Source organism: Typha latifolia, chromosome 1 (assembly GCF_019914945.1).
Source record: "Typha latifolia isolate L0001 chromosome 1, TyphaL0001v2, whole genome shotgun sequence".
Taxonomy (NCBI): Eukaryota; Viridiplantae; Streptophyta; class Magnoliopsida; order Poales; family Typhaceae; genus Typha; species Typha latifolia.
The window spans coordinates 7,326,677-7,338,155 of record NC_133086.1 but is presented as its reverse complement, the minus strand read 5'-3'; the positions used below and the strand labels follow the sequence as shown (position 1 = coordinate 7,338,155).

The 11,479-nt window shown below is 36.9% G+C and overlaps 2 protein-coding genes across 14 annotated transcripts; one reads left to right on the top strand and one right to left on the bottom strand.

Annotated features, from left to right (window-relative positions):
• Nucleotides 1-516: 516 nt before the first annotated feature.
• Nucleotides 517-4,552, top strand: LOC140781614 (large ribosomal subunit protein uL16-like). 13 transcript variants are annotated; one of them, XM_073127789.1, is made up of 7 exons: nucleotides 583-714; nucleotides 1,640-1,739; nucleotides 3,356-3,541; nucleotides 3,673-3,725; nucleotides 3,817-3,864; nucleotides 4,009-4,115; nucleotides 4,227-4,552. In XM_073127789.1, exons 3-7 carry the CDS (start codon nucleotides 3,408-3,410, stop codon nucleotides 4,347-4,349), a joined length of 465 nt encoding a protein of 154 aa, XP_072983890.1. In that variant the 5' UTR covers nucleotides 583-714; nucleotides 1,640-1,739; nucleotides 3,356-3,407; the 3' UTR covers nucleotides 4,350-4,552. The 13 variants fall into 13 exon arrangements, 12 of the variants coding, with proteins under 12 accessions (XP_072984154.1, XP_072984367.1, XP_072984068.1 ...); XM_073127879.1 differs by lacking the exon at nucleotides 583-714 and adding an exon at nucleotides 1,501-1,553; XR_012107835.1 differs by lacking the exon at nucleotides 1,640-1,739 and having other exon boundaries at nucleotides 517-714; nucleotides 4,001-4,115.
• A 1,360-nt stretch (nucleotides 4,553-5,912) lies between these two features.
• On the bottom strand, nucleotides 5,913-6,923 carry LOC140781534 (protein LURP-one-related 8-like). The gene is made up of 2 exons (XM_073127588.1): nucleotides 6,544-6,923; nucleotides 5,913-6,411 (listed from the first exon to the last, which is right to left on the bottom strand). Exons 1-2 carry the CDS (start codon nucleotides 6,781-6,783, stop codon nucleotides 6,031-6,033), a joined length of 621 nt encoding a protein of 206 aa, XP_072983689.1. The 5' UTR covers nucleotides 6,784-6,923; the 3' UTR covers nucleotides 5,913-6,030.
• Nucleotides 6,924-11,479: the final 4,556 nt, after the last annotated feature.

Here is an 11,479-nt window from a genome sequence, read left to right as displayed (position 1 = left end):
AATTAGATTTTAAATGATAAAGATATTATAAATATACTAAATATATGTATGTCTATCTTTGTCATCTAAAATTATATTATTATTATTATTTTAGATATATGTGAAAGCCTATCAAATCATCTATAATTTTATTTTTAATAAAAATCTTCAAATTCAACTTCTGTATGGTAAAATGCATTTTATTTAAGACAATATATGTAAGGTTAAGAGCAGAGTAGATTTGTAAAACTAAGCCAAATCATAAGAGATTAAAGTGTAGTTAACCTTTTATTATATCTTTGTTATATAATCAATATAATTTTAGATGCACTGTGAAGTTTATTTAATATTTTATAACTAGTATCTTTAAATTTGACTTATGATACGGTCAAATATGTTAGAATTTTTTTTTAAAATTTAAATATAATCATAAGTGGGTAAAGTAATACAGTAGTAAAATATAATTTTTCCCCATAAAAGAACATTGGCCACAATACTACAACAGTTTAAACCCCTGACCCCAAAATTACCTTCCCCACCCCCACCCCGCAAAAGAATAATAATAATAATAATAAAAGAATTCCCCTCCCTTCTCACAAAATTGCGGCCCCTTCTCTAATTTTCTTCCTCTCGCGGCCTTGTTTGTCTCAGCCGCCGTTGCCGCAGCCAACGCCGCCGCGGCAGCTAAAGTCGCTGTAGCTCTCATCGACGTTGCTGTGGTCGTCACCGCAGTAGGTAGCTTCTCTTCCACTCTCTTTTCTTCACCACTTCTCTCTCTCTCTAACTATCTCATAAGCCGTTTACGTCTAGTTTACAGGAGTTTTGGAACTCTATTAACCAAGGGTGGATATAATAATCTCTACAAGTGGGCTTAAAAAATAAAGTATACCATGCTTGACTGTATAATTTATCTCTGCGATTACTTAAAGTCAATCTGGATTTGTTGATCCTAATGAAATGTTCTACTATTGAAATCTTTAATGTGTCTAGTTTGATCCAAATTCTAAAGCCTAAATACCCTACCTTTGCACTGATTTATACTCATCATTATTGAACTCCTTTTGTAAATAAGGAGAGACTTTGTAGTTTCCTTCTTTGAATCAAGAACTCGGTTTGATACATCCCTTGATTGATTAGATGGACATGCATGTCAAGGTTGTTCGAGACTGCATTCATTTATGTGTTACAGCCTTCATTCATATTGTTAATTTCAACATTCCCGTATGGAGAAATTACTTAGAATTTGCTCATCACTCTTTTTGGCTCTCTCTAGAACCAACCCTATACAACTAAGCATGGCTATATTATCCTTATGGATGAAGTGTATATATATATGCATTTGTCTGTATTTTGGTATTCGGTTATTTATAAGTTTTGTCATGTATAAATATGTACGCATGACTAGATAGATATATGTGTATATTTTTTGCTTATCTAGCTTGCTATCGCCCTCCTTCCCCTTTAATATTCTTGTAACCATGAAGTATAAGAAATGTGAAGGCTTTATGATGAGTGCGCATATCATCTCTCTAACCCTCACCTCCCTTTCTCCACCAACATTCCTCCTGAACACAGTACGTATGGCCCTCTTTCCTTCACCATATATGTATTCAAACGCCTATTAGTAGAGGAATTAACCAAATGAGAATGATTCTAACAGACTCATTGTGGATTAGTTTAAGTTGGGACCTTTGAGGTTCGAGAGAGGAGACTCTTAGCGCTTGGACTTGGTGCATTCAGATAGTGTCCAATAAATCCAGGCGAGTGGACGTCCATAACTTGAGTATTATTTTATTATTAAACAGTAGCCTATAATTGGGCATAGAATTCTATGTTGGTATTTACCATGTGGTATATTACCAAGCACTCCATGCAATATCTTATAAATTGCTATCTATTAATAGTGTATCCATAGCATGTTGAGATCAGTAGTTATTTAACTTTTGTGCTATACATGGATATCTTGTGTTGTTTGATGCTCTGCTCTTATCTATAACGTACATGCACACATACCATCACTTATATAGTTATATGCCTCAATGCACATTTTGGTCCATGCCACTGAGTAAATGTCATTTGATACTTTTGTTTATTTTGAGGAATTTGATACTTCTTGTTAGCGATGCGGCTGTGTCTTATGTGCTAATGAGAATATGGTGATATTTACAGTGATTACTTATGTCGCTTTCTCTCTAATTTTATTGTTTACATTGTTTGATACTTAACATTAGATTTAAAAAACACCTAAACACACGTATGTATCTAAACCCTAGGCAATGATATCACTCGTTTGCTTAAATAAAATCGAAAGAAATATTAAAAAATGAAAGTAGAGATGAACGCCAAAATTTTAACGTGGAAAAAACCCAAACGGGAAAAAACTACGGATCCAAACTTGGATCAAAACCAATCACTAGAATAGTAGCAGTTACAAGACCGACTCACAAAATAACCCGTCGATCCAAACGACTTTGTTCCTCTCAGTTTTGCTCGCTAGAACCCATGATTCACTGCTTCTCGTGATTGATGTCCAACCTCAGTAGCCCTCGAGATTATTCTTTCATCTAGATAGCCCTTAAGACGAAAGATTAAGCTTTGTAGATGAGAAGGACCTTGTTGGTTGAAGAAACGATGTAGCCTCAAGAAGTCTCCTTCAAAATTGCTTCACCAACCACCATAGAGTTAGGGCATCACTATACTTATATAAGATCTCTAAGATAAAGTCAAATCCAAGTCTTATTCGAACTCACGAAAGTCCAAAAATTACAAACTTCGTAGGTGCGTTCGAACGTGGCCCGGGTGCGTTCGAACGGGCCCAAGTGTGTTCGAACGGGCCCAAGTGCGTTCGAACGCGGCAGCTTGATTTTTACAGGTTGCGTTCAAACGGCCTAGGCTGCATTCGAACGCGCGCAGAAACATCACTTACTGTCTGTGCGAACGCGTTCGCTCGCGTTTGAACGCGCTTGTGAACGCGATGTTTCTGTCTGTGTGAACGTATGTACTCGCGTTCGAACGCGCTTGTGAACGCGGTGTTTCTGTCTGTGCGAACGCATATATCTGCGTTTGAACGCGCTTGCGAACGCTGCTCTCTGTCTGTATGAACGCCCTGTGAATGCGCTGTGAACGTGGTGTGAAGGCGATATATACTCATAAACTCTTCTCCAATAATCTTGCAATTCTTCAAAACAGATACTTTCTAGACTTGTATAAAAGCTCATATACATGTATAAATACACTTAGAATATTTTGTACACAATTGCCAATAATAAAAACCTAACAAGATTCATTTTGATATAAAAATACAATCATTGCTTTGCACAAGTTTAACATTTCATTTTCAAAGACTTAGTTTTTTGAACTTTAATGCTTGGTACAGGACGTCAAACAAGATGCTTTCATGTGCCGGAGGCTGGAGCTGATAGACTGGAATGAGGGGTATTTTTGGGAAGCCTCAAGGAACCTGTTCTAGAGTTAGCATTGTTCAGGCCCTCCTTTTGGTTCGTTGCAAGGACAACAACAATGAAAATCTTGCCCAAGAATCTCTCCGTGGACGAACACTAAGGTGTCTTAGATTGCCTTTTCTATTTCTACATCTATATGCTATTTGTGTCATTTCTCTTTTGTTTGTTATAATTTTCATGGAAATGTTATCGCATTCTCTAATATTAGCATGTTTCTACATCCTAATATCAGATACCTGTTGCCCTTGTTAGTGACCACTTCCTCTGCAGCAGGCACTCGAACACGTCAGGCTGCGTTCTTTTCTTGGAGCATGTAGACTTCCCCTAGTTTATAAGAGTGCATAATTGCTTGATGTTGCTTCTTTTTTTCTAACAGAGCTCTCCACTATCCTCTGTTGCTACGAAAGGATTATTCTATCAAATGGTAACGCTTTTGCAACTTGCAATTCCTTATGCAGCCTGTTGCTTTCATCTCTGCCATAATTTCTATTGCCTTCTAAAAAAACCATTACAACGAAAACCTATAAGAATTCTAGTTTCTAATGTTTTATTCTAACTAGTGATACAGGAATGAGTCCTCCTTCATCGGCAATTCATGTGGGCTCACTTGTACTTGTGATTCTGCTCATCCTTTGCACATGCTTTTGCTCTTTGATTGTCAACAATGATTCAATCGTATGTGAAGTGTGACAGGAACAGATTTAATGTGTTTCTTGAGTATTGCCTGTCATACTCTACTTTATTTGCAAGAGCTAAGGTAGATTTTGTTGGCATTTAATTGTGCAGTTAGTTGGATGCCATGGGCCATTTTGCTGCACGCCCACCTGTAAGTGCCTTATTGCAAGCATCAGAAGCTTCTTAGATTCTGTGCATTCATTAAAGCAGTCGTTTTGCTCAGGCATGTTTTAGTTGCTAAAACATCTTTAAGTCAGTTCTGTATCGTGTTCCCTTGGCTGCAGACTGCAGCAGCTTTTCATGAGTAGGAATCTGCTGCTAGTTATTACTCTTTGTTGGATTATATTTTTTATTTTATTTTTGTTTGAGAAGAAAGGGTAAAACTCAATTATATTGTGCCTGAGCTCACTTTATAGAACAAGAAAAATCTTACACTAGTATAAGCTTCCTTACATTAGTATCTCTTTCTTGTTTCTCTCATCTTCTCATCCATCTATTATAAATAGTATTTTAGTCATTTATTAAATTATTATTTTAACCTTATGTTACATCAAATATAATTATTATACAGTATAGTAATTTATAAATAAATATTATAATAACTTATATCGATATAATATTTGTTATGCAAGCATAACTATACTGGTATAGAACTTCCACAGAATGAATGCCCCTTAGAAAGAAAGAATTTACAGAGAGAAAGAGAAGAGGGGAAAAGAATTAATGATTACAAAGGTTGGAAAAGTCTGAAAAGGAGACCCTTCTCTTATGTGGGAATAAATGTTTCCGAAGCCCTGTTAGTTTTGGGGAGAATCATGAGCATGCGAAGGCAGTCTTGCGGAAAAATTTGACTGTTCATCTCCCTCCAAATGCTCTATCATAATTTTTTTTTAAAATTTTTTTTCATTATTCAAGAGTTCGAAGGCTAAATATGGACCAGATAATGGTTAACTCATTTTGCTCCACTAGGCTCTAGCCAAAATTTAGGCTCTACCAATCCCCCTCAAATTTTGTGCCCCCGCTCCTGTTGGATGGATATTGGATATTGATTCTGTGAACTCGCTCTCCAGAAAATTTTGGTTAGGGTAGCACTGTTTGTCTAAATTAGTATAACCGTGTGTGCTGAGGGGCACTGATCCTTGCTCTGATTATGTGATTTTCGTGAAAAACATTCTTAGTCAACTAATGGTCAGTTCACATCATATCTTTTGCAGCTGGGTGTGTGAGGATAGACCTTGTATATGTCTCTGTGTTCAGATTCTGTAAGACATCCATGTCTTGATCCCACTCTGGTAAGCACAGATGTGTGTGTTATTATTGTTATCATCAAATGCAATAACAGGAGTGTAGGAAACTAATGGTTGAGTCGTTTGGTATGATTTCTCTAGCTACTGCTTGTCTTCTCGCAGCTTTCCTTTCTCCACTTGTTACTTTCACCAACTACGTGCATAATACGTCAGGTGGGCACATAATGGTATGATTCATTTTAGCAGGGCTTAATAAATACTCATCAGTAGAAAGGTAATAATACAATTTGATTCGAAGTTTTGGGTTCGGCTCCAGTTAACTTATTGTGATCCAGTCAGTATAAATGTCAAAATAAAACGTCTTAATACTTTCGTCCTTAGCCCCCCATCACTGTTTTATCTCAGGTGAAACTTTAAACCGTGATTAGAACCCCAAACTCCAGCTTAATTCTTGTTCCATATAACCTCTATATTTTAAAATATTTGAGAATTAGATTTAATTATTTCTCAGGTATACTGGAAGAACAACAACAACAAAAAAAAAAAACTCTGGGAAAAAACGAAGCCAATTTACAAGTATGTGAGAGTTTTTTTTTTCACAAGAAGTTTTAAAGTATTGACATGAAAAAGAAAAGAAAAGAAAAAAGCCTCTCATTACTTATTAGCCTCTAAATAAGTAGCCTCATCCAGCTACGAGATCCAAACATCTGGTCGAGAAGTATAACGATGGCCATGGCGAAGGACACGTCAACCCCCGGCTCGACGACGAGGCGGAAGACGTCGAGGCCAATGGCGACGCCTCCCGTGGCAGTCTCCTTCCGCCTAATGACTGCGAGCTGCCGCCGCGTCTCGTCGTAGACGACGCAGCGGCGCTCCGAGTAGGAGCCCTCCACCTCACACCCGCCGCCGCTCCTCGCCGTGCACGAGTGTGGCGTCACGTGAGCCAGCGCGCTCGGGTGGAGGAGGCTCACGTGCTTCCGAACGGAGAACCTCGGCTTCGCCGACTCCTCGCCGTCGTAGATTTGCCAACACTCGACCAGGCTCAGCTTCTTCACATGTGGTAAGAAACTTTACTTAATTGTTCAATTGAAATCGAGAAATTTTAGGCACAACTCTAGAAATATCCGACCAAATTGGACGCAGAAAGAAGGGCAAAATAGAGCAATAGATGATCTAATCACCTTGCGGCGAAAGGTGAGGAGCGGGTTACCGGCGCCGTCCATGAGGACGATATCGCCGCCGCTCCCCTTCGCGTAGTTATCGACGCGGAAGACGAGATTGCCCTTCGCGTCGAAGACGGTGAACCCGTTCCCGTTGAACAGGAGCGACTTCCTCCACACCGTCAGCAACGCCACGCCATCGCCGGATACGGCAGGCATAGTATCCTCCGACGGGTCGGCGTTCGGGTGTACCTTCGGCATCCCTCTAGGGTTCCGGCCGCCTGGATCAGAGAGGAAGGAGATAGACCGCTGGCGAGGTCTCTGCTGGTCGCCAGGGAGAGGGTATTTATACCTCCTATGGTCGAAAACGCCCTCGTCAAATGGGAGAAATTACCTGGCGTGACGTTAAGCTGGGGGCATTCGGGTGTTAATTAAATAATTAGTGTTTCTTAACTTCAAAGGTAAACGGAACTCCGTGGCTACGGGAGTGCCACGTGGTGGATGACAGGGATTTAAGACCTTAATAACATATGATGGTGGCGATAAGTTTCATGGGGTTTGTGGTCTGTGGGCGGTTATTTTGGCGTCAACGTCCAACGAAGAGGTTTGTTTTTCATAATAATATAATAAAAGTGTAGGTAGTTATGTACAAAATAACCTTAATCTCAATAGTATAAAGGTATTAGAAGAGCATAATATACCGTTTTTTTTTTGGTGTGCAAATCTTAATATCTCTACTTTTTTTTTATGAATACTCTCAAAGCTAACTAACTACTCATAACTTTTATCAATTTTAATAAAAAATGGCAATATATATATATATATATATATATTCCTTCTAGTTTGTATATATTTTGTCTTGTTTTAAAGCTATTTTCTTTTTTCCTAAGAAAGTTATACTGACAAAATATAACCTATACGGTATTCATGCACAACTCGGTTAAGGATATATGGGTTTAAAATTTAGAAAAGGTATACAAACAAATAAAGAGAGATATACACGCAAGAAAAGAAAACCTAAGACAATGACACGTAGTATGTGGCATAGCTAGTGGATAGCATATTACAACTTATCCAAGTCGTCGTATGGTTGCATGCACTTTGTATATATATATATATATATATATTATATATAAAAAGAGGGTGCTAATCCAATAATACAAGCGTGCAATATTCCTAATATTCCATCTTTTGACATGGAAACAAAGTATAGAAAGAGGCCAAGACGCAAGAGAAATTAAGCTTTAATTTGTCCACCGGCCTACATATATGTCACCATCTTATATGGTCTAAGGAACTATTAAGAAGATGGAACAATTATTAACATGTATAAAGGACTAAGTTACAAGAGAATCATATATATATGTATAATAATGAATGTACATGTTGGGTAATAACTAATAAGGACAAAAAAATAAAATCAAATGAGTTACTCATCCTTCACAAAAAGAAAAAAAAAAGGGACAAACTTTAGGTTTCGTCTATCACATTCTTCTGATGTGAACTTTGATGAATCTCTCTTTCCATTTGGTCCCAAGTTTTAGCATCATGTGATGTTAATGAGCAAGTTGACGATGGCCATGAGGATTTATGAGCACCCAAAAATAAGAAGTTAAAAAGGAACTCTCTCTCTCTCTCTCTCTCTATATATATATATGTATATGTATATATATATATGTATATTATTTATTTATTAGAGCATTGCACTATATATTTATGTTATTGATCAATGAAAAACCAAAGAAAATTGTCAAGAATCTAAGTTCTCACAAACTCATTGAAATTGATTACCATACTATTCATAATAAGGTTGATTATGATTACTCAACTTCTTTTATTTTATTTTTTTTTCTTTGCGAGCAGTTTGCTGATATCTTCACTAAAATCTTGGGCGTGAAGTGAATTTATTTTCTTCATTTATTTGTTAGTTGGACGGTATGGATCTTTATGCACTAATGAGGATATGACCCTCTAATTCCTTATTTACTATTATGTACACCTTATTGTTTCCATTTTTTTTATGTACACATTAGTACTATATATTCATCTTATATTAATCAATGAAACCCTAGAGAAAACTTTTTAATTTCTTTGGACTTCCTCTTTGACAAAGTCTGTGACTTATCTAACACCCTTTTTGTACTTTATTTGGAGCTGTAGAGAATATATATGCATCCATGATTGCATATTGCCAAAATTAAACAAGCTGTATACTTATTATTTAATAAAATAAGTTAGTTATGGCTACTCTATCATGCTATTTAATAGAAAAAGTAAGGATATATAATTATAAATGCTCGAATATATATTGACAGCAATAGTTTTTAACATATTCTACCATGAAAACTATCCAGCTTGCATGACAACTATAATACGAAGTTGATGGGTTTATTGAAGTGTATATATGTGAATGTATATATAGATGATAGCAAGTGCAACGATAGTTACGTATACCTAATAAATAATTCTCAAAGTGGCCACTTGCTCTTAAAATTATTATAAATGAAAGTATATAAATTAAGAGTTGCTTAATAAAATACAATTAGTACATTTTAGTACGTAGGTGGTACGAACATGAAGAATTTTTATTTTGTAGTATTGGTTGATCAACTACTTTAGTACTACTATTCCTTTAAATTATGAGATAATTATAAAATAATACTCTACATGTAAAACTCTTTTTTATTTATTTATAAACATAACGTCCTATTTACTAAATTGAAACATTGAGCAACATGTATACCGAGTTAAATTTAGAGTTAATTACATTTGACAATCTTAATTATCACTCCATATCACTTCATTTCCAAAAAACAAAGGACATATATAGGGCTGTCAAGCTCAACGAGCAGCTCGGGCTTGGCTTGGGCTCGACTCGGTCAGAGCTGAGCCGAGCCCGAGCCGCTAAAATCGGCTCGAAATTAATATGAGCTGAGTCTGAGCTGGAGCCGGGCTTGGCTCGATAGGCTCGTTAATGTGCCCCTCCTCCTTCTTCTACAGCAGCGATGTCGTGGCTATCGCCTCCTCCTCCTTCGGTAGTGGCAAAGCTGCAGCGGTGCCACTTCCTCCTCCTTTGACAGTGATGCCCCACCTCTTCCTCCTTCTGCAGCAACGGTGCCGCGGTTGCCGCCTCCTCCTCCTTCGGTAGCAGCAAGTCGCCGTGTGCCGTCGTGGTGCCCTGCCAGCCCGCCTCCTCCTCCTCCTCCTCCTTCTTCTTCGATTTGGGTTGGGCTCAATTTGGCTTAGTTCGGCTCGATTTGAATGGCGCTTGATGATATGCTCATTTCAGACTCTAGTTTGGTCTGGCCCGGCTTAGGCTTGGCTCGAGTTGAATTGAGCCGAGCCTGAGTTCAATTCTAAGGCTCAAAATTAATTTCTAGCCGAGCCTAAGCCGGAGCTAGCTCGCTCCGACTGAGGAGATAGAGATGAAGAGTTAGAGAAGAAGAGAAGGGAAAGTTAAAGAAAAATGGGGAAGTGTGTGACGCTTAGCTTGAGGCCGCCGCATGCTGCACGCCATGCTTGTGGCATGTTGCAGAAGATTTATAAGTGAGATGGGGAAAGAGGAAGATGATTGAGTAGAGTCATGCGCCATGCGTGTGACCGGACTCGTCCTCTCTCTCTCTCTCTCTCTCTAAGGTGTTAAGTTATTCATCTACTTTTCATATTAACAACATATCATACATAATGTGTCAAATTTTCTTTTTATAAAGTATTCTCTTATTGTGATTCTCTATTACTTAGTTTATGATCAGCAACAAGAGAGATTATTCTGTAATCTTCTCCATGTCTTATGCCAACGAATTCAAGATTTATGATTTATTGTGGCTAAGGGTGATAATTTTTTATTTGACATAAATGTGAGTTTGGATTTAATATAATCAGATTCAGATAAAAAATGTATTGACTCACATAACTAATTTATTTGAATAATTTTACTTATAATTTGAATATAACTCACATAATTTTAAATAATTCATGTAATTCAATAACTCGTTTAATAAATAGATCCATCCTTAGTTGGCTTATAGCATGATTGATATTATACTATCATATACATATACATAAAGATTTCAAACTTATCTTTAATTTCTTTGTTAAGATATTGAGAAGTTGTGATTCAAACTAAGGGCCTCTAGGCTCTAGTTGTACTACTACTTATGGCTTTGCAAGAGATTGCATGGACTACTACTTAATCACATCTACAATTTGATCACTTTGCCAGGTAAAAGACTTGTTATGATGAGAACTTTGGTGTAGGAATAAAATGAATAGTAATAATATATTTACCATTAAATGGAGGTACATATGAAAGCTAGGAGGACCCCAATAATATAATAATAATATATTTTAGCCCTCAAAGTGGTGAATCTCAAAAAGAACTTCACAACGAAGCGATAAGATGTGATAAGATGATTCCTTCTACTGTCAAAAGAGTACTTATATTGTAGGTTAAGAATAACTTTATCTATCTCTGTTCTAGTAGTCATCGCAAATTATCAACAATGTTGTGGACTTTTATGTTTTGATCTATTTTTAATATGAAATCTTTATTTGTCTATCTGAGTTAATGTTTAAAAAAATTTGAGATAACTGTCAATTAAGCGAACTAATAGTATGATATTCTTTAGACGATAATAAAAATAAAATGTAGGGCCTTATTAGTAAATAGCTGTACAAAAGAATAGCGATGGTAATAAACACAAAATGCAGGGAATCTTTTGTAAACTTTCGAAAAAAAGAAAAAGAAAAGTTTCAACTCTGTGTTCTGATTAAGACGTGTAACGGGTCACCAAATTGGTCGATGTGGACTCGGCTTTGTTCGCTTATGAGACAAAGAGTCTTAAAAAGGGAGAGAGAAAAAGGAGATGAGAACAAAAATATAAGTACTGGTCTCAGATTCATCCATTAAATGCTCTTGGACTCGTGGGTCCATGCTATATTATATCTTCCTTTTTTT